At 46.4% G+C, this 27,388-nt stretch overlaps 1 protein-coding gene across 3 annotated transcripts in view; it reads left to right on the forward strand.

Annotated features, from left to right (window-relative positions):
- The window catches only part of FGF18 (fibroblast growth factor 18), a 76,775-nt gene that overhangs the window by 41,716 nt on the left and 7,671 nt on the right, over positions 1 to 27,388 (forward strand). For all 3 annotated transcript variants that reach the window (XM_064161645.1, XM_064161646.1, XM_064161647.1), the window contains one exon: positions 16,688 to 16,794. In XM_064161645.1, the coding sequence (XP_064017715.1) occupies positions 16,688 to 16,794 (107 nt within the window). The remainder of the gene's footprint in view (positions 1 to 16,687; positions 16,795 to 27,388) is intronic.

Below are 27,388 nucleotides of genomic sequence, written 5' to 3' on the forward strand. Positions count from 1 at the left end.
TGGGTCCCAGGTCAGTGCAGATGTGTCTGTCCCTCTCCAGCCACATGTCTGACACCCTGACCACACACCCTTAGATGTGTTTAAATGAAGACCAGGATGGCAGTGTTCTTAGGAAGAGCAAACTATTGCAGAGGAGCTGGGGCACAGCTAGTGAGAGCTGGTGTCCTGCCCTGATGGCCCTGCTCTGAGCAAAAAGGTGAGCTGGATAATCCCTGGAGAGCCTTCCCAGCCTAAATAATTTTGTGATTTGATGAATGTCTTTCAACAGTGGTAGTGGTGAGTGCCTTTCAGCACTCATAGTCAGAACGGAGCTAACCAAGTCATCAGTGGTAGCTGCTTGGAAGACAGTGGTTCTTTAGTTGGGACCCTTAGGAACTGTCTTCTTGTGGTTTGTGTCTCTCTTTTCTCCTTGTGATTTTGGCATTGGGATTTTAAGAATCTGTATTATTTAAAATATTGGATGTATTTTTAAAAGTTTGACTGCAAAGTTCTCTGTTCTACCACTTTAGCCCTTTTGCCCTTTCCTTCAGCTCAGGGTGACCTCTTTAAATCTGTAAAGATGATACCATCTGCACAAGAGTTTATTATAAACCGAGTTTATCTTAAGAGGTGTGTGCTGTGCCAAAGTATGCTGAGGCATACTTTGTACCAGTGGAATAAGCAGGTATCATCTTGACTCCTTTCTGGACACAAACTGGATTTACTGTGTGCTTTGAATGGAAGGAAGGAGTCTCCAGTGCTGCTGTATCTGATGCCAGGCTCCCTTTCACCGCATCCTGCTCTGTGGTTGTGACTTCCAGCCTCATTCTTCCTCCTCGGTGCCTGACCTGGCTGCAGCCAATATCTGTCTCTCAGCGGGAGGAATCTGAGGAAACGCAGCAAACTTCAGCTCCTGGGGCTAAATTGTTGTGCTCCTTAACAGCAAACTGTCTTGAACTAATTGACAGCCAGCTTTAAACGTAACCCCATCAAGCAGATACTTTGATTTATTTTTTCCTCTATTATGGAGCATTAAGCAGCTTCCAGCATGGTTTCCTCCCCAAGAACTGGATAACTCATCTATTGTTTAGTAAAATTGGTGGGCAGTTTTGACCTCTGTACAATCCTTTCAGTAGCTTGAGGGATGAAGGAGTTTCTTCTACTCGTATGAGTGTTTGACCATTAAAAAAAAAAATCAAAATGACAACAAAAAAAAAAAAAAGCCCAACCCAAACCCACACACACCAACAAAAGATGATCCATTTTCTCTGGATGTCTTTGAAAGAAGCTTAGTATAGAGACAGACTGGAGAGAAAGGCTATTGATTTTGTTTGACCTCCAAACAGACTGCGGTCAGTATATTTTCCCTGTTGGAAGTGATTCAGGGCTCTGAATTTCTGTGTCAGTGTTTGTGTTCTGAAGTGCACTGGAGCTTTTGCTGCTTCTTCAATAAGCAGCAGGCTGTTGAGAAGGGCATTGCTGGTGTAGATACGTATTTCCCTCTGGGTCTGCCCTGCCTTTCTTTTTCTTTCCTCTAGAACCGGGTCCTGTTGCTGATTAAGCATTTACAAGTCTTTTTTATTGAACCTCATGCAGGTTAGTGGCTTAACCTAAGATTCCAAGCAACAGTTTTGTAATCCCTGTCTTGCTTGTTCCGTTGCTGAGCCAGGACCTTTCTCAGCCTCAGGCCTGCACCAGCACCCGTGGCCATGCCTGGCACGAGGAGGGATACCTTCCTGCACGTAGTAATAAACCCTCTCAGAAATGCTGTTTCCTGATTGTTCTCCACCTTTAGGTAGGAGAACCTTGCAGACTGCAGTTAGTCCCCTGCAGTGAAACAGAGTACTTTGTTTGGTGACTCCCCTAGTGCTGGAAAACCTCTGCTCTCTACAGGCTTGTGTAGTTCTGTCAGTGTTCCTCTAAAAAGGATTGTGAGAGCTGATCTGCCCTTCCTCTGGCATTCACCTATCAAAGAGTGGCTTCAAGGGATGGCAGTACCTGTAAGATGTGTTGATTGTCAGGTTTCTAAATTAACTTCTCAGAGCTCCTTTGAGATGAGCAGAGCCAAGGTGTTGACTGGTTATCACCTTTTAATTTAACAATAATGCTTCACACAGTGTGGTTTTGGTTCTTATGCTTCCGCCTGTGCTGCAGCAAATTCAACACAGCGAGTTTGCTGCTGTCAGCACATCAAAGGGCAGCCTGATAAACTCATCATGATGTTATCACACTCCAGGCAGAGGGTCACTGATGTTGAATACCAGTTGCTGAGCTCCCTTGTTGGCTTTGGCCACACGAGTTTAATGTCTAATGCCCATAGGCAGATGTTCCTCTTGGTCCCAGTGCTTATTTCGAGGGTTGGTCTTCATTGCCACTGCCAGCCTCGTGTTCTGCTTCTAGCTGTGTTATGGGACAGGGTGAAGGCTGCTGGTACATATGGGTGAGAGCATGTGGCATTTGTGGTCTGCTAACAATTTCACAGCATCAATTTCTATCTTAAGCACTTAACTTCCCAGAGAGTAATAGCCCACTGCATCCCTAAAAAATAATGAGTAGTGGAAATTGTGTTTGTGCAGCCTGTGCCAAGTCAAGCTGAGTTTGTGTAACTCTAGTGACTCCTAGGAGCAGAGCTTTAAGGTTCCCCAGAACCTTTTCTTGCTGCTGTTAGCCTGAACCCCCCTCTCCTTACATCTGAATATTCAATTACATTAACCCTTTGCAAATGGCTCAGCAAACACCTCTGAGAGTGGTGAGAGAGACCTGTAGCTGTTAAACCTCTGCACAAACACAAGGGCAAGGAGCTGATGGAGTGAGACAGCAGGAGGTGATAGGTTCACTCCCAGCAATCTTCAGCCACAAGCAGGGCTGAGCCCACTCAATGCTGCCTAACACAGCTCAATACTGGTCAGCCTACACATCCCTGTGGCTGGAGCTACTGGAGATGGGTCCCGTGGGTGCTGCCTAGCCACACTGGGTGCTTGTGTCTACCTCGGGTACCGGTGCTGCTAATAATACCTCAGCTCCAGCTCCCAAGCTTGCGTGGTGAGTGGCCCCTGCAGATGGGGGGCACGGGACCATCGGGCAGTAGAGTGCAATGCTGAGGGGCTGCTGTGCTGCCTGGAATGATTTAGTCATAATTATTGTGACTACAGCAATAATATTCATCAACTGCTACTTGTCTTGGGAATGAGTAGCCCTGGGCATGCAGTCTGAGCAGAGTGGCCTGGTTAGCTGTTACCCACCTCAAGGTGGAATCTCTCTTGCAATCATTTTTGTTTGGAAAAGACCATCAAGACCATCGATTCCAACTGTCAACCTAACACCACTATGTCCATTAAACCATGTCCCCAAGTGTCATGTCTACATGCAGCAGATTGTGACTTCAACTAAAGGGCAGCAGCTAAGGAGATTGAATTCTTACACAGCTTTGAAATTATCTACATATATTTAGATTTAAATGACACGAGCAAGGTTTACTCTGCTCTCTGTGGGTTTTTGCTTGACTTCTTTTGTTTTTCTGTCAGTTATAAAAACCTGATACAAAAACCATTCTATGACCAAAAACAGCCTTAACTTTCTGTTTTCCTCAACATGGCACAAATTTGTGAGTGCAAGCATCAAATCCTTTCTTAAAATTGTTCCAGCTCTGCCTCTTCCCAAAAGCCTGCTTTAGCACCTGTGCTTTATAATAGTTTAAGAATAATTGAAATAAAAAGAGAAAAAGGTTCATCCTGGGATAGCTCTAAAATATGGCTGCGGGAAAAGCTGTGACATGCTCTGAAGGCAAACCTCTGGCCACAGTCAAGGTTCCAGAATGAAGAGTCCTGAGTTTGTTTTGGGGAGACTTTGGTGTGATTTACAAAACCTCTGAAGCAAGGGATATGATGACTGTGACTAAAAGCTGCTTGACCTGTTGTGTGAATAGAGGAATCTCACAGTATGCACAAGTCATGACTACAGGCATTAATGCACCACTGAGGAAGTGTACCCTGGAGGCTTCTTCTGTGCTTAAATGAATACCTTAAAAACACAGTGGCTTCTAGGGCATGTTTCTTGAACACCTCCAGGGACAGTGATCCACCACCTCCTGGGCAGCCTGATCCAATGCTTGAACACCTTTTAAGTACATTTTTTTTTCTTCTAATATCTTATCTAAACCTCCCCTGGCACAACTTGAGGCCATTTCATTTTGTTCTTTGTCCTACTAGGGAGAAGAGACCAACACTCACCTCACTACAACCTCCTTTCAAGTAGTTGTAGAGAGTAACATGAAGATGTGGCACTTCAGGACATAGTTTAGTGGTTACAGTAGTTGGATTGCAGTTGGACTTGATGATCTTGAAGGTCTTTTCCAACCTTAACTATTCTATGATTCCATGAAGCTTTGGTAATTAATGAAAAGACAGTTTTGCAAGAACTATGAGTGTCAGGTGATGTATCAGTAAGACATGTCCTTTGGAATGTAGGTGATGATAGAATCATGGAGTTCTCTGTTTGGAAGGGACATTTAGAAGTCATCTAGTTCAACCACCCTGCAGGAAGTGGGACATCCCCTGCTAGGTCAGGTTGCTTGGAGCCCTATCAAGCCTGACCTTGAAAGTCTCCGGTGGTGGGGCTTTCACCCACCTCTGTGAGCAATTTGTTAGAGTGTTGCACCACTCTCATAGTAAAAAACTTCTTCCTAATGTCCAGTCTAGATCTACACTTCTCTTGTTTCAAACTGTTGCCCAGTGTCCTGATGTTGTATGCCCTTGTACACAGGTCATCCCCAGCTTTCTTGCAGATTGCCTTCAGGTACTCTCACAGAAGGCTGTTCTAAGGTCTCCTTGGAGCCTTCTCCAGGCTAAACAACCCCAACTCTCTTAGCTTGTCTTGGGAAAGCATCAGTGCTGTATGTTATGCTATGGCAGTGGCTTCCATACGTGGACTCCCCCACATTGTGGTGGTGGATTTGGAATGTGACAGTTTGGTTTTGACGATCTAAATCAAAAACGAAGCACACAGAGAAAAGCAAAGATGTCCTTGTCTTTTAAGTGCCTGTCGTCTGTTTCCAAGAGTTGGGTACCAAACTATCCCTTTGATTCTCAAAGGTAATTGTACCTCTTAATTAGCTGGAGAGAAAACCAAAACCCGACAAACCCAACCAACACAAACAACCCCACAGCCCGAGATCTTGCTATATAAATTATAATTAACCTCTTGGCACTGGAAGTTGAGATTTCCTGCCCCCGAGCACAAATGCGAAACGCATTAGCAGCACTTAGCGTCGGACCCTCTCGGCCACCGCAGCCGAGGGGTCAGCTCCCTCCCCCGTAAATACTGCCACACGCCCAGGGCCCCCCGGAAAACGGCCGCGCATCCACGGCGGCCCGAGGGAGAGCACTAAACACACCATTCCGGGACATTTGACCTGCCTTTTTTTTGTTTTTCCCCCTCTGAGCTGCAAACGCCCCGGCGGGAAGGACACCACAGAGATAAAAAACGCCAGCCAAGCCAGCGCCCGGCGGGGAGATGGGGGCGAGGAGAGGGACGCTCCCCGGCGGGCGGTTTTGTTAGGCGCCATGGCTGGTCGCGCCGCCGGGAGAGGGCTCTGGGCGCTGCCGCCGCGCACACCTCCAGCGCGACCATTGTCTGGTGCCAGACACACTTGGCTGTGCCTCTTGTGTGCAGAGAGCGCCGGGCAGCGCCGGCGGCCACCCACCGCTGTCATTCACCAGCATCCTGCTTTTTTGTCTCCTTTTCACTCATGCCTGTTGGGGGATGAGCTTTCACTCCTCACACCGGAGGTGGACCTGCGGTGGAGCGCCAGGTCAGGGCAGCTGGAGGAGGAGAACATCATGGCCATTGCTGTAGGGAGGCTGGAGGCTGGCCTGGGTCTGCTTGCACCTGCAGCTCTTCCCTTCCCACTCCTCTCATCTACAAAGGGGCTCTGCTCACTTCATAGATTTGGTGGAGAACCAGGCCAGGTGGGCACCTGGATTTAGGGAAAGCCATCTGCTTTCCCCACCAGGAGCCTGCACAGAATCTTCTCTGTTCATGTTTGCCTGTTCCTATGGTCCTTTGGTGTTATGGGTGGAGAAACATCTCCTGCTATGGGTCAGACCCTGGGTGGCTGAGGCTCTGTGCTGGGTGATGAAGCCCTTGCAGATAAGATGTTTGCTGTGTCTTGACCCATGGGCTGCGTGGTGTCCTCGGGCTCCTAGGTGCTGACGGCTCAGGTGGTGTGGGCTGTCAGGGCAGCCACAGCTCCTCCTGCAGCAGCGCTGGTTCGCTGCTTCATCAAGCGTGGAGTGGCCGATGGTGCTGCCGTGATGTGTGGGGTGGCTTGGCCACTTTGGCAAGTTTCTAAGGGGACTTCATCCTCCTGTGCAAAGGTGAGGAGCAGCCCCTCCTCCTGGAGTTTGGTAGAGAGATGCCAGGGCTGCCTGTAAGTCTGCTGTGTCTAGTGGTGGGGAATATCCTTCTCCTGTCTCTGCAAACACTGTAGATGGAGATAAAACAAAAAAGTAACAAGGTGCTAGTGAGGGGGAGGGACACACTTGCTAGCAAGGGACAGTGAGTGATGAAAGATATTGTTGCTTGGGTTTTGTCCTTTTTGTCCCTTCTGGGTGTGTCTGGAGATGTTTAAAGTGAATTATGTGCTGATTAAAAATCTGACTGAAGAGCCTTCCAAGCTAAATGAAATATACCTATTCATGTTAGGACATGCTGGACACCTACAGCAGTGGTGTGACCTGGCACCTGCTGCCTCAAGAGACCATCTCCTGTGCAGGTCCTTAGGATCACCTCCCAAGGCGGGGAGAGAAGGAAAGATACTTTAGTGCAGGGAAGAGAGAAAAGGGATGGAAAATTGTGGTTGGAAAGCTGGTGCTGAACCTGAGCTTTATGGGTGATCTGGGTCCCTAGAGAAACTGAAACTGGGCTAAGTAACAAATAATGTCATTCAGATCTTTTTGCTGCCAGTGCTGATTCATTAAACCCAGAATACCCCCAAAATAATGTATTAGAGGTAGTGGCTTGTTCCTTTGCTGCTCTTGTTTATAGCATCACAGATGATGACTGGCTTAGTTCTCTACTTGATTTACTTTTTCTGTCAAGATTTGACATGGGATCTCCATCTCTTAATCCAAATGCAGTTTGAATGGAGAATTATATTTGAGGTTTTAAAAGTACCTATATTAAAATGTAAAAGTAATGGTATAGTTCTGACAGGTCTCATTTAAATACCCACTGGCAGGTGCCTTTTGTCCCAGATGACTTTAGGGAAAAAAAAAAAAAAGCTCCAAACAACCAACTTTTAATGTTTCTTATGCAATTAAAATACAGTAAAAGGTGAGTAAATAGTCTTACCTATGCTGTGGACTGGCAATTTAAGAAAATCCCCCTGAAGAATGTATTTCAAAAACTAATATGCAACCTAAAGATGCTAAAGGTAGATTTAATGTGATTTCTGAACTTTGTTGTTGTTGTCACTGCTGTTCTGAGACTAGGTGGAAGAATTGTGCTGTGTCTGCAGGGAGAGACTTTTTCAAAGAGGTTGATACAGAGAACCCTATGCCAAGCAACTTCAACTCAGGGATTTGCTTTGGCTACAGCTGGTTCCAGAGGATGTGTCCCACCAGGTGCTACAGAAAATCAGTTTTTGTCCACCTCTTTCAACCCTTACCCCAAAATAGTCACAGTCTCATATTCATATTAAGTAACTGAAGGAGCTGGGGCTCTTCAGTTTGAAAAAGAAGAGGCTGAGGGGAGACCTCGTTGCTGTCTACAGCTCTCTGAAAGGACATTATAGAGAGGTTGGTGCTGGTCTCTTCTCAGAGGTAATTAATGATAGAACAAAAGGGAACAGCCTCAAGTTGCATCTACTTAGGTTTAGACTGGACATTAGGAAACATTTTTTCCCAGTAAGAGTGGTTAAGCATTGGAATGGGCTGCCCAGGGAGGTGGTTGAGTCACCAACCCTGGATGTGTTAAAAAGTCGTTTGGATGTGGTGCTTGGTGAACCTTGTAGAGTAGGGATATCAAATGGACTTGGTTATCCTGAGGGTCTTTTCCAACCTGAATGTTTCTGTGATTCTTAGAATCATAGAATTGTTTCAGCTTGAAAAGACCTCTAAGATCATCAAATCCATCTGTTGACCTAACATTAAACCATGTCTCAGAGTGGTATGACTTATCTGAGAGTCACAGTTTGAGATCCTTCATTTAACAGTATGTTGTCTTTTATTTGGCAACACCAGGTTTCAGCAGCACAAGCATTAAAAATCAGGTATCTTGGAAACTCTGTGCCCATTTGTAAGAGCAAACCCTGTTTGAAATCTTAATGCAGAGGAATTTTCCCCATGTGCCACAGCATTTTTCTGCTAGGTTGTACTTCTGCCTTTGCTCCTCTGGGTTCCAGAGCCACAAGAATCCCACTGAAAACACCAGGGCATCCTGCTACTTTTTTTGCAGCATATTTTTGCCTTGCTGGTAAAAGGAAAAGTCACAATGAACTCTTTGAGAAAATGCATAGGCATAATTACAGTCCTAACCATAAAATGAATTGTCACAATTTCAGCTTTTACTGCACAAAACAAGAAAACTGCTGGGTAGGACTTCACATCTTTGTATACCATATGTGGCTGATCATCTTAACTCAGCTAGTGCTGCAAATACTTGATGCATTTTTCCTCATTAGCCCCATTTTGGAGCATTCACAAATACAACAGTGGAGCCTAGATGGGCTAACTTTTGGAGTATGTGAAACCATCGTGCTGTTGGCACGGAGGAGAGATTTACATGCTTGGGACTTCTTGGTAAGAGGATACGGTGATGTTGGCATCAGGCCTACTTCATCAATAATGATGAGCAGCCAACCAACAGGCTGCCCAAGAGAGGTGGATGAGTGCTTTGGAGTAAATGTGGTCTGTCCTGCGCTGCTGGCCCCAGATGAAGCAGCTTTGGAGAAGGAAGGGTACGTGGGGTTTCCATAGCCGTCATTCTCTGCTTATTGTTATTTTCGTGTATGTCGGTATTTTTGTTGGGTTCATCTGAGACTGGGAACAAGAGAGTCAGAATAACTTCAGCAGGATTTGTTCTTGTGGTAATTCTAACCCTCTGTGGGGCGGGAAAGGTTCATGTTATTTCCAGACCCAAGAGACTCCAGTGCTTTGGATGTGTTTCAGCTAGGCGCTCAGGGCCAGGTTCTGAGGTCCTTGTCTGTTGGGCTTGACTGTGTCAGTAGGAGTTTATTCAAATGAGAATGATCAAAGACACCAGGGTTTGGCCCTTTATTTTTCATTTTAGGTGCTTTTTCAAGCATAACAGAGCTTCTGAACTTTCTTGAGGCTCATCCTTCACTAATTCCAGACTCGGAGCCTGGCAGCATGTCAAGCACTTTTCCTGCCTCTGTAGAAATACTGTCCACTTGAGCTGTGTTTGGAGGCAGCAAGACACCCTGGTGAGATAGAGGAATTTCTGTGCTAACATTTTTAACGTTTCTCTTTCCAGGCCTACTTCTTAGTCATGGCAAGTTTGCAGGTGGCGAAGTTCAGTGCAGAGTTTGTTTGGTGCCGCTCCCTGCCTAGGCGTTTTGAAAGCACACAGCCTGTTGCCTCCAGTTTAACTGAATCTTGTCTAAATAAGCTTGTTCACCATTGTTGGAGCAACTGCCAAAACATTTTTTGCTGTCTCTTATGGTGAATTATGTATAAAACATCTGCAAGAGGCCAAGTCTGATTCCCCACTGCTTTATCTTGTTTTCTTAGATCTACAAATGGGTGCAAGTGATTCTCTGTCAGAACGACAGTGTTTGACATTTATTTTTCACGTGGGGAAATAATGACCAGCCTCTGGCCAGTAATATGTGACTTAGAATTCTCACATTGTCCTCAGATGTGTTTTATTGTGGTGTTCTTTTTTTTTTTTTCTTCTGAGAATCACAGATTCAGGGATTTCTAAACTTCTATTTAAGCTGGGCAGAATCTCTAAGAGTTACCTTGATAGTTGTTCTGGTCTTACATCAGCTAGACTATTAAATAATTTTCATATGCATGGACTGATAAAAGACCTCAAATCAGCAGATTTTCATTCAAGGCATTTCATTTTTTTGGCACTGGAGCAGGCTGCCCAGTGAAGCAGTGCAGTCACCATCCCTGGGGGTGTTAAAAAATGTGTAGATATATGGCACTTGGGGACATGTTTTAGTGGTCATGGTTTGGGGTTGATAGTTGCACTTTGATGATTGTAGAGGTCATTTCCGACCTTTGTGATTCTATAAGCTTTCCCAAGATGTGGTAAATAGAGTTAATTTATAGAGACTGTGTCTAGAAGCTTTGTAATCCTTCAGCAGCCTGGGCAGTCCTGAGAGGAATACTATTCTGTTTCAGAATCTCCTTTTTCCCTTGCTACTGCCATTCTGGCATAAGCGAACCACCTCCTACAGGATGGGGAGGATGGTCCCTGAGGTGTTTGAGGAACACCAGCAGCTCAGCATCATTCCCTGGATATGTATCATTACTGAGCTGGCAGTGGAATTTTTTGGGTGGTCATTCGTCCCTGGAGGTGTTAAAAAAAAAGCCTGGATGAGGAACTTAGTTCCATGGTCTAGTTGATTGGACAGGGCTGGGTGATAGGTTGGACTGGATGGTCTTGGAGGTCTCTTCCAACCTGGCTGATTCAATGATTCCTACAGGTGAGAGCACTGTAATGGTGTGACTGGCTTAAACTGTGCAAGGGATACGCTTTTACTCAGCTCTCTTGGCTTGTGCACCCCTTGGGCTTGACTGTTGAGGCAGTGTGCCATCCCTGCACATCTGTCCTGGGCTGGGCACTCAAGCTGGTGCGGTTGGCACCAGTGTGAGTATTTCTGCATGTCTTGGCCTCGTGTCATGTAGACGTGCCCAGGGAGTGCCGATGGGATAGCTCAGCATCCTGGAGATGGGACAGGATGCCTTCTCGGAATTAGGTGGTTGTTTACAGAAAGGAGTGCCTGAAAGCGTCTCCTAGAGATTGAATCTCTTATTGGCTAGCACGGAGGTGAAACCCAGCAAAAGGTGCCCCGGAGTGCACCAGGAAGGGGCACATTAGCCCCTGTTTCTCAGTTGCAAGTGCTGTGATCCTGCACTTCATTCCATCACATCAAGCCCTCAGGGCAGTTGCAAATAGGCAGGGTGAGAAGAGAACTCTGGGGAGGACTGAGGAAGGGGAAGCTTGCGCTCTCATATCCAAAGCTGTGCTCCCAGAGTCTCCAACCATGCAGCAGATAACAGAAGTTGTACCCTGAAGCCATGTATGGGACTTTATCAGCGCTGAAGGACTTCCGATGTGTGTGAAGCCCTTCACCTGAGAGTATTTCCTGGATCGGGTTGCTGCAGCGTAAGTGCCTTTGAGGTCTTTGCTGCATTATAGATTTTCTTCTGATGTGTCCTATGCAAATATTTAGCTTGTCTGGGTCCTGAGAGCTACCGAGGCTGTTAAGCAGGTGACAGGTTGTATCTGCAGCCTTCCATTTGTTCAGAGAGAGTACTCTGTCCTGCTTCCCTTGCACCCCAAAATGGGACAGGGAGAAGTGCTATGGGAGACTTTGCATGTGTTGATGCTCTGAGGGGCTTATGCACTGCAGATCATGTCTTCTCCCCTGTATTCTTCGGCTCAACGAGTAAAAAGCATGGTCAAAAGAAACCTCCTTCAGAGAAGCAGTACTTTAACAGCTTGGGGCACGCTGGGGTGCACCAGGCAGCTGCTGCGCTTCTGCCAGACGCCTTAAAAAATACCTGGAGCCTGCTCTTACTCCTCCCCACCATGACCATCCCTTTTAATTGACATATATATCCTATGCTTGCTCCAGACAGGCTCGATGAGCTAATTGCAGTGGTATGTGGGCCAGAGCTCTGCCCTCCTGAGCACCAGCCTCATTGATTTTGGTGGTTAGTTCTGATTCCACCTGAATAATTGAGACGGGAGTTGGGTTGTAGGAGTTAGAACTATTTAAAATGCTGCAGTTTAAAGGAGTACACAAGTGTGCAAGCAGAAATTGAGGGTGCAGCCTAGATTCCCTCACTTGTTCATAGCCTGTGGCTTTATTAGACCCTCCAGACTTTACCTAATTTTGGCCTTATTCCCTTGTCATTACATCATGAATGTGAAGTGGAGACGGGGTCATTCTCTCCTATGTTGTGGTCATGTAAGAGTTTCATGTGGTTTTGGTAGGGGGTAGGCCATCTTTGAACAGGTTTCAACTATTTTAAGTGCCCTTGGCCATGCTGAGGTTCAAACTGAAAGATTCGGCCTTGCCAGTGGGTAGAGGTTAGTCTCCCATCAGATGGGATATATGCTGTGAGCTATGGAAATGTGCTTTATCTTGGTTTCATAACACCACAGTAACCACACTGGAAAGCTGCTCTCGAATCACACAGACTCTTCTCCCAGATACATCCTTCCTCTTCATCAACTGGGAATAGTTTTGAGTGCTGAGAATAGTTTCCCCAACTTTATAATTGCATCAGAAAAAAAAGTGAAAAAAAATCTGAGTCTTCTCTGAAACCTTTTCTCTTCTTCAGCTGACTTGAAGGTCTCTGGGCAGTGTAAGTGGCTGCAGTTTTTTTTTCTCTCTGTGGTTCTCTTTGCAGGATTTTCACCTGAAAAAAGGTCCGAAGGAATGGTTGCCAGTCTCCAAGTGTCCAGTCCTTTTGCACTTTGCTGGTGCTTTTCCCTTTTATCTTTTTATTTGTCTGAATCTGGCTGGTACTCAGGATTTTGTGATAGTTACAAGAGAACCTTACACCTCTCAGGTGCCCTCTTTCTCTTTCCTTACCCCATGCTTTTCTGGCTCCTGTTCTCCCACTCCCAGGAAATATTTGAAAGATAATTTGGCATATTTTCTGCCACCTTCACATATCTCCCTGACTTCATGTTTTCTTAGCTGGAAGATAGCTTTTCAACATACATATGTAATCCTGTTCACCTAGACATGTGAGGAATTCCAATCTCTTCCAGTGGGAGTTTTCAGGAAGGTTTAGGTTAAATGGGCCAATAAGGCAAAAGCATGTAGCAGAAGATTTCACCCTCTAAAGACATCTTTTCTCCTTCCCTCCTTCCCCCCCCCCTTTTTTCTTTTTCCCTCTAGAAATGTATCTGACTATCTAGCTGTCAAAGAATTTAAACAATAATACCTGATCTGAAGGCCAGAGTGCAGGGTTTTTGGAAACAGAGATTGTAATCTCTCTATGGTGTATCCAGGGATTAATGGAGCTGAAAGTCAGGTGTCTGGAGCAGCAAACTGCTGTGGGAGCACTGCTCCAGCTTGGTGGGATTTCTTTTACCTGAGCTCTCAGTAGAGATTCTCGTGGACATTCCCTGGTGCTTTTGTTTTGGCTGGAGCATCTTTATTGTAGAGGTGAGACAGTGAGTCGAGTCCTGTCTGTGCTAACTTCAATCTTAGTGATGGTGGATGAGCTTTTCTCCTGCCATGTCAGTGTGGCAACAGCCCTCAGCAGCCCTGTCTGCTGGGCCAGCTGCCATTCTCCAGAAGCTCGTGTTGCAGCATACAAGGCTGGGATTCATCCCTCTCAGCTGACCTTAGCTGACTAGATGTGTTCTCCAAGGTCCCTACCTGGGCTCCTGGGAGAATTTGGGGAGATGCCTGTTGCAAAAACGCGAATCACTTATAAGAGGTGCCCTAGACTGGCAGCCTGTCTTGTGAACCCAGCCCTAATGGTGCACTGATTTTTCATGTAGGAAAGGACTTCAAGGTTGTCTATAGATAAGAAGATGTTTCCAACATCTTAAGGTACAGGTTTTTCAGAGGTGTGTACCTATGGGTGGCCTTAGCTTGTACATCAGCAGCAAGTGTCATAGCAGGGAGCAGACAGCATCTGCTGACCTTCCTTCTCTCTGATCTCTACTCCTAGACATTGGGTGAAGGACGATCTGTGGGGCTCACAGACCTTGTCAGGGCACTGGGATATGTATGCTGGCATGTTTACTGGTGTGGATGTTGCACTGGATGCTTGCCCATCCACTGCTGCTCGGTCTGCACTGTGGTGCTAGCCTGGGAGAGATCTCAGCACCGACATAACCTTTGCAGCGTGCAGGAAAGGTGACTTCCATTTAGTTCTAAATTATGACATTATTTTATTAGATCTTTAAACTTTATTTAAATTCTTTATTTAAAAAGGGGGGGGGGAGGGAAGGAAAGTATCATATTTTAATTAGTAGTGGTGTCAAAGGAGACCTAGATTAATTATTTGAAATCACTCCATCCAGATGGTTTTAATTTTCACAGCAGGGAACCGGCATCTTTTTAAGGTGATATTTTTCAAATTAAAATCAGCTTGGATATTACTCATGCTGGCTGCAGAGCGAGGGGGTGGGGAATGTGAGCCAGTGTGCCCTGTGTTTGTCCATCTCAGCTGCCAGCAGGGACTGTATTGGAGAGGTGTGCGTTGCCAGCTGCCCATTGGGGGCACAGCTCTAAGGCTCTTGTCTTGGAGTGTTTTGTCAATGTTAGCTCTTACTTGGGCTGGCCAAACTCAGGTTTTGATATTCAGCGTTATTCTTAGCAGCTTTAGTTGCAGTGCTGGGAGTGGAATGGATGGGGAACGCCTCACAGCTTAGACGGGAACTTGCCATGTCCTGTTCTTGCCTGTGTGCAAGCTGTGGAGCCCTGGCTTGACCTCTTCAGTGGGTGGCCTGGGTCTGTTTGTGTGCCTGGGTGGATTTGACACTGTAGATCTGTGGGCGACTCCTTGGCACTCTGGCTGTTGGCTGTGGTTCTTGGGCCACTTGTTGGGACAGTTTGTGCTGGCTCTGTAACCTTCCCTCATGTGCAGGCTGCTGCTCTCCTCCTCTGATGCTGACCATTAGTCTTCTGCTCATGCGAGGAAAAGACCTTTCACTGCCAGCTCTCTTCCTTGGTTATTCCCTAGTCTATTGGTGCCGCACTGTATCTGAGCAGCACCTCTGAACTTCCTGAAGCAGAGAGCATTCACCCAGTTGTATATCATGTTGGTCAGTCTCCTGTTGTAAGACCTGTCTTTGACCCTGTGCCAACCTCCCCCACCCTGTCTTGGTTTATCCTGATATCCATACTATGATGGGATATTTCTGGTTCACGTGGCCCTGTGACATTGAAGTGGTCACTGGTTTAATACTACCTTGGCAGGTGTGGAGAGAATGCACCCAGTTACGGCTTGCAGGCTGCTCTCCATCAGACACACACAAGATGAGCTGAAAGACTTGGGTAAATATCCTTGTTTATGCACATTTGCAAGTAATATTCTGCTTTAATACAGTCATCATCCCACTTGTCTGAAAGAAGCTGTTCTTTCAGTATCCCCTGTGATAACAGGTTTAACAGATATATCTGTATAAAGGTAAGCTGCTCATAACTGGAAAACCCTGAGCTTGCATCTGTGACTGAGCTGCTGAGGGAAAACTCGGTTTAGGGCCCTTGTGAGTTAAAGGTTTGTGATATTTGCACTGCTGCAGAAGCCAAGAGCTGACTTTACAAGTGGGAAAAATATTAATGTGTTTAAATGAAACAAACTCCTATTTCTATCCCCACGGCAAATCCTTACAGTGAACATATTTGCTCTTAGAGGGTTTTAAAGTTTGAAATATGAATGCCAAAAAGAATGTGACTTTTTGCAGCACAGATCAAACATTCTCCAGAGTTTGGCAAAGGCTGTGCTTCTACAGCAAGGCTCAGGTCTTACAAGCATGAGTATTTCCAGAGCAGGACCGTGGATTTACACTTGCTGACACTTACACATTCTTGCATTGTGTTTCGACCATGTCTACTTTCTCCCCCTCCATATCGGAGATGGATCTCAACCAAAATGTCCAGTCTGCCTGTTCCTGCCTCTCCAGGGAAATTCCTGGAATCCAAATCTTGAGCATGACTGAAATTCCTGTTCAGATCAGAGAGGGAATAAAATGCTGGATTTGGATGCGTATGAGTTTTTGTGACACTGGAGGTGTGCTACGCTTCTGCAAATACAGTTGTGTCAGGGCAGGTGGTTTATGAAGAAGGCCCAGAAGTCTGTCCTCTGCAGTGGCTCCTGGAAATGCTGCACACCAGCTCTGGCCTTAATAAACATAAGAGGCCCTGCAAGATTGGCCTTATTTCTCCCAGCTAGACCTGGGCTGCCAGAAAACAATTAGTGACCTCCTAGGAACGTAGCTAGACATACAGAGGGCATCTACACTGCAGATGTTCATCAGACAGAACAAGCAGTGCTGATCTTCAGGAGATAATGCACTGTTTTCCACCATCTACACTGTGGAGCCCTTGTGTGGAGTATTTGAGGGCTGCTGGCTGTGGGGAAAGGATTTCCGTTCTTGTCATGCTAATCTTTCATCTTTATGAGACTAAAATCCCTGTCTTTGCTTTCTAAGAACCCTCCTGAGGGGGGAGAGCATTAGCATTGAGCTTGATGAGGTGGTGAGGTTGATGTGGACAAATGGACTATCTATGACTGCTCTCTGATGAACTGGCATTGTGTCTGGTAGTCTCACACAGGAGTCAGTGGAGATGTGTCAGATCTGCACCTGTGACCAAGCCTGGAGTTCACTCCCTGGGTGGTTCCTCGAGTTGTTCTTTTGTAGAGCATCCTGGTGTGGTCCAGGTAGAGGTAATGGGACAACATGTTGATGAGCTTTGCACTCTCTAACTTAATAGAACCACATTGGTAAATGCTCTTTTTTTTCCTTCTTCCTTTACAAGCCCAGCTTCTAGTGGAAACAGACACTTTTGGCAGTCAAGTCCGGATCAAAGGGAAGGAGACAGACTTCTACCTTTGCATGAACAGGAAAGGCAAGCTAGTGGGGAAGGTAAGTGTTTCCTATTAATTCATTTGTAACATGAGTGTTACCTTCAGCAGCCTTCTCAAGGCTGTAATGATGTGTTTGAGCTTTGCCTGTCAGTCTCAAATGAAAAGCAGGATGGAGGAGATGTGCGGTTTGCAAGCAACCTAGGTCCTTCCTGGGGCCTGCATCCACAAAATCCATCTCTTCAGCCAGCCCTGGGGTTCTCTGATGCTTTAGGTGTTTAAGCTTTACAGTTGTGTTGACATGAGAAGTCATCTCTGCATCCCAATATCGTGGCTTCATTACTTGATCTTTCTCTGGAAATTCAGAGTGAAAGGGCAGGGGGAGAACTGTGCTGGGGAGGCTTGTGCTGGAGAGGTTGGTGCTAGAGATGCTGATCCTAGAGAGGCTGGTACTGGAGAGGTTGATGCTGGGGAGATTGATGCTGATGAGTTTGGTGCTGGAGAGGCTGGTGCTGAGAAGGTTAATGCTGGAGAGGTAGGCACTGCAAGGGTCCTTTCAGTGGTGAGCCAGAGGATGGTGTGGCAGAGCTAACACTGGAATCTGAACATCATCCTGGGGCTGGGCCTCACGGTTCTAGCGTTACAGGAATATTTCATTACTTTGGATCCCTGTACAATGGAAGCATGTAACAAATTACAGCATATTCACCCATCCAGCTTAACTTCTTTGCTGAAGTCATATTTTTTATGCATTAACTTGTTTTTTTTAACTTAGGCAGATCATCTGCATTGCTGGCAACCCTGGAGGCTTGCTAACCAGGCAGGAGCTTGCTCAGAGCTAGAATATCACCAAAACCTAAATGTAAATGAAATCTCTCAGCCCTCAAAGGAGGCCCCCCCCCCCCATTGCCCACACTTTGCACCGCTAGGAGTTAAAATTTGGCATCTCTATGGCTGTGAAAAAGGGAAGCTGATTTTTGTTGTGAGTCACCGCAGTGAAAGCCATGCTCCCAAACAGAAACCAGAAGCCAACTTGCTCTGATGAAACATTATTTACTTTTGTGGTCCCAAGAGTGACACTTGTGGGACAAGTGCCTTCCGCAGAGAATCCCTCCTGCCACTTCTGCTTTCCTCATGAGCGCTGTGGATGCTTCTGTGGAGCCTGAGCCCATCTGCCAAGCCACTTTGGCCAGGCAGTCTCTGAGGACCTGGAATTTGGTGTTCTGGGAGGAATAGGCCAAAGCATCTGGCTCTCTGTGCTTCCTGCACTTCCATGGTGCAGTTACTGCCCTGAGTTGTTTGGTATTTGATGAGGAAATTTGGTTTTTAATTGGATTTAGATCTCTCAGGATATGCAGGTCATACTGACTTCTATTTTTTTGGTGTGCCTTAATTTTCCATTCTTTAAATGTGATAATAGCATTTTCCCAGAAATGTTTTAAGGATAATTTTGTTAATGTTTATGAGGTGCTGATACCACAGTAATGGACACCTTAGGTGCATTCAAAATAGACAGAGTCAAATGAGCATGAAATCTTACCTTCTTTCACAGAATCCCAGTATGGTTGGGATTGGAAGGGACTTCCAGAGATTACTTAGTCCAGTTCTCCAGCAAATTGTCCAGGATCACAATGTCTGAGCGGGTTTGGAAACTCTCCAGAGAAGGAGACTCTGCAGCCTCTCTGGGCAGCCTGCTTGGGGGCTTCAGCACCCTCACACCAAAGAAGTTCATCCTTGTTTAGGTGGAACTGTCTGTGTAGAACCTCACTGGGCACCACCGACAAGAGTCTGGCCCAGTCCTCTCCACCCCTATCTCTTTCTGAGCATTGAGAAGGTCCTGTCTCAGGCTGCTCTTCTCCAGACTAAACAGTCCCACATCTTTCAGCCTTTCCTCCACACAGGTGCTCCAGTCTCCTTAGCATCTTCATTGCCTCCATTAGACTCTCTCCAGTAGTTCCCTGTCTCTTGAACTGGGGAGCCCAGGTACTGGAAACAATACTCCAGATATGGCCTCACTAGGGTGGACTAGAGCAAGACAACCTCCCTTAGCCTGCTCAGCACACTCAGTGCACTCCAGGACACCACTGGCTTTCTTGGCCACGAGGGTACGCAGCAGCCCACAATGAACTTGTCACCCACCAGCACTCCCAGGTCCTTCTCCACAGAGCTGCTTTCCAGCAGGTCAACCTCTAACCTGTACTGGTGCAGGAGTTGTTCCTTCCCAGGCATTTATCAGCCCTTATCCCAGGATGGACCAGCAGTGACTCACAGGGCAACCCATACCCTTTCCAGGTCTATGCTGAGTGGTAGAGTCAGAGGCTGTCTTTCAAAACCTGCAGTATATTTTGGCGAGGTTCAACCCTTGATTTAGCCCCTCTGTCACCAAGGGAGGACAGTTCTTTAGCTTGTCACCTTTCACGCAGCATCCAGCTTTTGTTGTTAGGGTTTTTGTTGTGTTGTTCTTTTCTTGATGTGCTTTTCATAAGGTTAAGCTGGCAAATGGCTTGCTATATAAAAAAAAGAAGAGAAGAAATCTGTTCTTGCAAATAGGAGCCTTCCCACCCCAGACTGCTGACAAGTTCACAAGCCAGCTGACCTGAGCAGGAGGGGGTCCAGAGCATGGTGTTTGGAAGGAAAATGTTCCAGACGCATTGCCCATATTAACAGCTCCTCATGAGCAAAAAAACCCCAACACAACCCAGAAAAATAATAGCATGTCTTCTTGATACCAAAGAGTGTGGTTTTAATTAGTATCATGGTTTCAGCTCTTTCTGTGGCAGAGGTTTGAGGGAATGCTTTTTAGCCCGAATGCGCTAAACAGCTAGTAAACCCCAAGGAAAACATCAGATAAAAGTTACGCCTGGGCTTATACAAATATTTAAGTTCAGTCTGGGGGTGGAGGGGAATGAAAGCTGTAAACTGATTGTTTCACAGGCACCCCGGTATGTTCGTTTGGCAAGAGCAGAGCTGTGGGACCAAACTGGGTCTTTTTCTCTGCTCGTTTCCTATTGCCTTACACTGCATAATCCCAAGCAATACCAGCATATGCCATCTGGCTTTGTTCTCCTCCTCAGTCAGCAGTTTTGGATCCCCCCCAGTTGAAAGCCTGCTTTGAATTTAGTCCTTTTTGTTTCCCATAATCACCTACAAAGGGTATTACAGACCAGAGCAGGTTGTTGTTGTTCTCAGCTGAAACTGGTGACAAATGCAAGAGCTGCAGAGGCTGGGCTCCCACCTTGGAGCTGGTTGTGTTGCAGGCAAACAGGCTAAGCCCCGGGGCTGCGAAGGGCAGCCTTTGCCTCTTTTGATTTATTTATCTATCCAAAACTGCCCCTCTGCCAGCATTTCTGAGCAGAGACCATCCGACAGAGCGTTCTCAGGAGCCCCAGACCTTGTGCTTTCTCCCTTGTTTAGTTGTTACTGCACATGTGTTCACAGCCAGTGCTGGCCAAAGGGCTTGGAGGTGTTTTGGGCAGGCTTCTAACTTTATTTATTGTCACAGCATGCAACTGCTGAGGTCACTGGCACTCTCCGTGCTGCTTATGAAAACTGGAGGGGCAGGTGTTGTACAGGGAGTGACTTTGCTGCTAAAGATGATCAGCACAAGGGGGAAACAAACCCAGGTGTGTTTCTTTGGTAGTTGTTGGTGTTATGTGGAAAAAGGGCTGAGAGAGACTCAATTTTTAAATTTTCCTTCTGACCTTCTCCTATTTTGCCTGTGGGATTTTGGTGCCTCTCTGTATACACATAGAGTAATTGCACATCCTGACTTTTCTGATTTGCTCCAATCCCCCTGCATTCAGCAGGGGCATCTGCAACTAGAGCAGGTTGCTTTGAGCCCCTGACTTGGAATGGCTTCTTACAAACACATGGGAGAAAGGGTCTCTGAAAGGTGCAGCTCTCTTTTCAAGGAGACTAAGACACAAAGTGACTGGCCACCTAGAAGAAAAGAACTCTGAATAGTTGCATTAATTCAGTGTTAGGGGAGGAGGAGCCAGTGGTCTCTTTGGAGGAGCTCTGAGTTTCTAAGTGTGGTTCTCCTGGGGAGACCTTCTCTGGTATTTCAAGCTGCCCTAGCAGCTTTTCTTATCTTGTGTATTGAGATGAGGATGTCTATAATAAAATGGGGAGTGTCAAAGGTGAGTCTTTTGAGTCTCCAGAGCAGGGAATAGCAGCCTGTGGTGTGGGCAGGTGGCTCCTAATTAGGTTGGCCATGTCTACATGCTCTTGCTGAGCCTGCCCTTGCAGCAGATGCATGCTCTTTCGAAGTGCAGGAAGATGCAGAGGTTTCCTTTCCACGCACTTTTTAATCCTCTTTCGGCAGAGCCTTTGCAAGTGGTCAGTGATCTCTGTCAGACTTAAGCTGGATCTATTAGCACCATTACAAGATGGCCAAAGCCCTACACTTCTCCTTAGACACTGCTAGGGGTAGTGACTGGTACATGGTGATCAGAGCATCTCTCATCCCCAGGCATTGCTGCCAGGGAATTGCCCATGGTTCTCTACCAGCCACCCATGGCATCACACAATCTGGTTGACATGAGTGCTCAGGTTGTAGCAGGTATCTGTAAGGAGAGTATTTTACTCTCCCAGTGATAAAGAGACAGGAAAGAATAAGCCTGTTCTGGACTGACCAAGGGCAGAAAAGAATGGACCTTGGCTCCTTGCAAAACTTCCAGGTGGGAGGAGAGGCTGCTTATTGCAGATGGTGGTGAGGGAGACATCAGTTTTTAGAAGCAGCAAAGGTAGGTAATGACTGGAAGGAATCCAGACAATTTGAGAAGAAAGGGGAAAGAGATAAGCACATCTTTGATTTGATCCAGAACTTTCTTCAGAAGATGCTCCAAGCAATCTCACTAATGTTCTTCCATGGCATCAGATGAATTATGTCTTTTCCAGATCCAGCAGCAATATTGTTCCCTGTTGGTTTCATATTGAGAACAGCTTCATCTCTCAGTGCATTAAGTCACTCTTTGAGTTCTTCCAGGAAGGAGAAGCAGATGGTGGGTGCTGGAGCCATCTCCTCAGGGTGGGATAGGACTCAGTGTGCAGGTGGAGTTGCAACATCATGGCAGCTGTCAGTTGTGTGCTGTGCTCCTGTGTAATGCAGCTCCACATAGCACAACTGTGATACTGCGAGTCTGCAGAAGACTCCCATACTGCTGTACATGGAGTGAGGCCTTTATCTGAGGCAGGATGTAACTAGGGAGAAAACTCCAGCAAGTGGGGCAGAGTCAGAAAGGCAATTGACAAATTAGGGTCTACCAAAGGTGCCATCTCTGCCAGCTCTACAGAAAGTGAGAGCAGTGAAGTTGTAAACTGAGGAGGCGCCGCTCATCGCATCACTTCAGCTCCTTCTAAGAGTTCAGGTCTCAGAGCATGCAGTAGTGTAAAATAGGTGATTTCCCACCAAATCCATGTGCAGGCTTGCACCATCTCAAAATCCTCATCGACCTGGTACACACAGGCTCTCAGAAGATCATTGCAGCATACAATGTTAGTATTGAAAAGAGCATTTTCATGGGTTTGGATTTATTTCTCCCTTCTCTGTGCTTATGTGGGCAGTAGGGAAAAGCCCTTTGGTGAAAGGTAGGAAGCCTGGACTTAAGCAGCTGAGGGATTGCTTTGGGTCTCTGAAAGGGAACTCAGGTGCTTCCTGGGGCAGTTTTGCTGACATGTTTGTAACACCGAAGGCCTCACAAAGCGCAGATGAACAGCCTTGAGCTTCTGCCCTCGAGCATGATCCAACTCCTGGACCAACAAGGCTGTGTCAGGGAGATGTTATCTATGCTGGGGCTGGAGGTGGCATGGCTCTGCTGGCTGCTACCATCTCTCTTCCACCCCTGACCAGCACCTCTGTGCTGATACTACTTACAGCATAGACCTGCCTCTCAGATGTAAGATTTTTTCTGGTGTGATAACTGCTTTCCAAGCCAATATATTTCTTAATGTTACCAGAAAGTTGCTAATACCATATGGCAAGGCTCTCTGTATTTTTGCAGGACAACAAACAAATTGTTGCTAGATGCCAGACTGCTCTGGCAAAGCTTTATCACTGATGCCTGCCAGCAGTAGCCTTTAGGGGATAGTAATAATTTGGGGTTGTTTACATTGCAGCTTTAAAATAGAGGTTTTCTTCAAGTGTGTGTGTGTGTGTGTTTAGTCAGGAAAGTTGGCTGAAAAACCTCTGACAGCATCAAAGAGGGAAGGCATTCACTCTGGCCCATGCCTGCAGTCTTGGCCCTTTACAATACCTCTGGTCTTAGAGAAGGAGCAGGTTATATTATGGGAGCTCCAGGTGATTCGGTGGGAGCCATCCTTTGTAGGAGAAGGGGACCTACCCGGATAGGAGAGATCAGGTAAGTTCTCCAAAGTCTTATCAGTGTATCTGGACCAGGGTTTTTTTTCATCAGTTGACTTTGGTCAAGGCTGAAATTGAGCTTTCTTGGAAAGCCACCTTTGAAACAGTGATGGTGGGAAACCAGTGCCTTGCTGTAAGGTCAAGAGCCTGTGTTAGCCTGAGACAAGGGGACTTAGGGATGAGCTCTGAACTTTACACTCTTCATGTGTCCCTGTCCTTCATGTCACTTGGATGCAGATCTTCCCAGTGCCTGCCTGTGCCTGGGGTCTGCCTGGACAGCCAAATGTGCTGCAAAGATGTGGGGAGGTGTGTGGTGAGGGCAGTGGGGCACTGAGGGGTTTTCAGTTTGCAACTCTGATGCCATGGGTGAGGTGTTTGCACCCCTCAGCTTGTGTATTTAAACCCATGCTGAACTGCATCTTGGATTTGGGGCAGAACTTTGAGTTTCACAGGGGTTTGATGTTTATCCAGGATTTCTCCCCACGTTGCACAGCATTTGGGTTGCTTGAAAGGGCCTTGTAAAACCGAACAATTTCTGGGGCTGAATGCTGAATTTGCAACAAAGACACGACCCGCATTAGTGGGGTGTCGGGTTTAACAGCGGGCGTCCTGCGGATCTCTCTGTGACATGTTCAGCCATAAACCAGTCTGACTTGGCATCTCGTGCAAAAGCCAAACTTGACATGACTTCTGCTGGATCTCGCTCAGATCTCGTTCTGAACTGCAGCTTGGCTCTTCCTACAGAGTGGGGTTGGTCCTTTTTCAAGTGAACTGTTCGCAGGCTTTCATTCCCCTGTGAGTTTGGTTTAGTTTAAGTCATCTAAATAAACTCCTTCAGTGGAACCTGGAGCCAAGCAGCCTTGGAGCCTGTCATACTTTGCACAGGGACCTGATCTGAAGCCAGCCTCAAGTATCTGAAAATCTTGAGTCAGGACCTGCAGGATTGCAAAGGTTTCCAAACCAGCTGTCTTTTGGTTGAGCCACTGGAATCTTCTGCCTTCACCTAATCAGGCTTCTTTTCTGCAACCAGTGGAAAAGATTTGGAATAGTTGTTCTGAAAAGTTAAAAGCTGAGATTCTCCTGAAATTAAAAGCAGAAGTGGAAGCTAGAATCAGCCATCACCATCATCCAGTCTCGGCCCCCAGATATCATAAGGCTTTTGGTAGCGTTGCACAACTCTCCACAGCTGCTCCTTTCCCATTGCAGGATAGCTGAAGCATCTCATTCAAACTTCTGTGCATGCTGATAGAGTTTGTATCTTGTGGTTCAGTTGCTGCAATTTCAGATCTCTGCAGTGCTGGCAATGTGTCAGAAGACTTCCCCAAGGAGGAGCTGCTAGGTGTTACAGTAGGGATGCTGTTATCATGCAGGCTCAGGGTTTGTGGGCACAATAATTTGTCATGTTACTTCTCAGCAGGTTTAATGTGCTAAGAGCTGGCCAGACCCCAGCTTTGGTGTTACTTGGCTGTTCCAAGAACCCTTGCTCTGGATGGCACAACTGTGTAATGATTCCCAAGAAACCATTTATGGTTGAGCCCAGGGGAAACCACTTTCCAGCATTTATTGCACCGAGGCTGTCTTGGCAAAAACATGGATAAGCTCTGCTGATGCTGTGCTTCCCTCAGTGTGGTAGGAGTTTGTGTCAGCTCAATGGCCCTTTGCAGCATTAATATTTGCTGTGAGCAATGGGCCTTGTCCTGCTTCTGTGCTTGTGATGATTTGTGCTTTGCACTGAAGTTTTTCTGGAGGTAGGGAGGGGAGAATGATGTGAATGAAATGGATTTTGTGGAAGAATCGTAGAATGGCTTGAGTTGGAAGGGACTTTAAAGGTCATCTAGTTCCAGCCTCCCCTGCTATGGGCAGGGACACCTTCTACTGAACTGGGTTGCTCAAGGCCTCATCCAGCCTGGTCTTAAACACTTCCAGGAAAGAGGCATCCACAACTTTTCTGGCCAACTTGTTCCAATGCCTCACCACCCCCATAGTAAAGAACTTCTTTCTAATGTCCAATCTAAATCTACCCTCCTCTAGTTCAAAATCACTGCCCCTTGTCCTTTCACCTCATGCTCTTATAAAATGTCCCTCCCCAGCTTTCTTGCAGACCTCCTTTGGGTAGGCAAGGGCACTATTGGGTCTTGCTGGAGCCTTCTCTAGACTGAATAGACCCAATTCTCTCAGCTTGTCCTCATAGGAGAGTTGCTCCAGCCCTCTGATCATCTTTATGCCCCTCCCTCACACCTCTATGTCCTTCTTGTACTGGTGATTCCAGAGCTAGATACAGAAGGTTGTTTGTTTTGTAGCGGTATGGGATGGCAGGTGGCTGATTTTGGTTGGGCAGGGATATTAGAGGTAGTGTTGAAGCTCTGTGTGCAGAGCCACAGTGCTTTAAGCGTTCAGTCTGAAATGAAGCAAGAGGTCCTTTGGCCTTCTATTTTAAAAGCTGAATTCCTTCATGAGACTGGTTTTATGCTGGGGAGCTGTAGTTGCTTGGCTGAGGATGCGAACACTGTCCCTTTTATCTCCAGGCTGTGTTTGGTCACCAGAGAGCTGTGTAAAAGGATTATGAGTTTCTTGTGATTGCTGTTGAGGAAACTTCATGTTTTTCTTCATGTATGCCTAAGAAGCACCAATTGGCCCTCAGACTGTAGCTTTGCAAAGTCTAAGGTTCATGTTGCAGACCAAGCTTACAAGCTTTCACCTTTCAGTCTTTCTTTTATCCTGTGGCTGGCAGTTGCATATTCACTTCCAGGAAAATCAACACCCTCTTGAAAGCTAGGTGGTGATTTAATAAAGTCCTTTCTATGTTCAAGGAGCAAGTGTCACCATAAAGCTGCTAACATCCTGTCTCCTGTGTTTCTTGGTGGCCACACCAGTGTGTCATGTTGGAATATTTCAGGTCAGGTTAAATGACCGTAGCAGTGCATTTATCCAACATGCGCTTCGTGTGGGTGGCTAAAAACACCTTCCCAGCTCTTGCCATATTTAACATCTAGAAGCATGCATGTGGCTGGGTCAGGTAGGTGCAGGTAATGGTAGATGTTCTAGACCTGCTCAGATGTCACACCTGAAGCAGTAGCTTCCTAGTGCAGGGAGCCCACAGTTTCAACTTAGATTTTTTTCCTTAATTCTCTATTGCTTTCATAAAGTGCATTTAAAAAGTGATTGACTTTCCTCATTATTCATAGTAAGTACAGGTAGGTCTTTGAGATGCACTTAGGAATTTCTGTTAGCCAAACGTTCATCTGTCCAGATGAGGCCTATCTCATTTGCTCTAATTACCATTAGATGTGTGCCATTCTGCCATACTGCCAGCAATAGGTGTGCCTGTGATGGAATGGGCAGGTTAGGAGGCACGTCTTGGCACAGCCTCAGCCTTGTTTGGTTCATCCCTAAAAAACACCCCTTTCATAGCATCAGAGAATCATTTTTGTTGGAAAAGACCTTTAAGATCATTGAGGCAACCTTTCTCTAACTCTACCAAGGCTGGTGCTAAACCATGCCCCTCAGTATCACATCTCTGTCTTTTGAACACCTCCAGGGATGGGGATTCAACTACCTCCCTGGGAAGCCTGTTCCAGTGTTTGAGAATCCTCTCAGTGAGGAATCTTCTTCTAATGTCCAACCTAAACCTCTCCTGGTGCAACTTGAGACCATTCCTCATCTCTGCATCTACCTGTTTATCCTGTGACAAAAATCTTTTCTAGAGCAGTGTGAGAGTTATGGAACAGATATTGGTTAGAAAAGAGGAATTTTTGGATGGAAGGTCGAAGGAAATAAAATTTTTAAACCATCTGTTTCCTCCCTTGCTTCCTGCAGCTTGTTCCTGTCAGGGACCGGGCTGGTGAAGCCTGTAGATCCCATCCCACATGTGCAAGACTGTGCCCATTTCTTTTTCCCATGCTCTCAGGAGAGATAGGATGGACCCCTGGAGCATTTGGGCAGGTGGGTGCAGGCACGGGTGATGCTGTTGTCAAACTGTGCCTCTGAATGGAGATGTACTCTCTTTGGAGGATCTCCTCCATGTGGGTTTTGTGTTACTTCCCCGATCATGAATGCACTTAGATGTCCTCTATACATAATTAACCTCCCTGCTGTGCTGGCAGACACTTTTATTGAACTGCTCATCATGACTCCTAAGTATTTTCCTCAGAGGATTGTGCAGGTTCAGAGGGCAGAGAGCTGGAGGAAACATTCATGAAGCTGAGTAACTCTTGGCAGTTACAGATGTGTCTTCCCTGATTTACAGCCCAGTTGAGGAGGAAGAATGTGCATTTGGGTCAAGAGGTGTCTCTCT

Source organism: Pogoniulus pusillus, chromosome 22 (genome assembly GCF_015220805.1).
Source record: "Pogoniulus pusillus isolate bPogPus1 chromosome 22, bPogPus1.pri, whole genome shotgun sequence".
Classification (NCBI taxonomy): Eukaryota; Metazoa; Chordata; class Aves; order Piciformes; family Lybiidae; genus Pogoniulus; species Pogoniulus pusillus.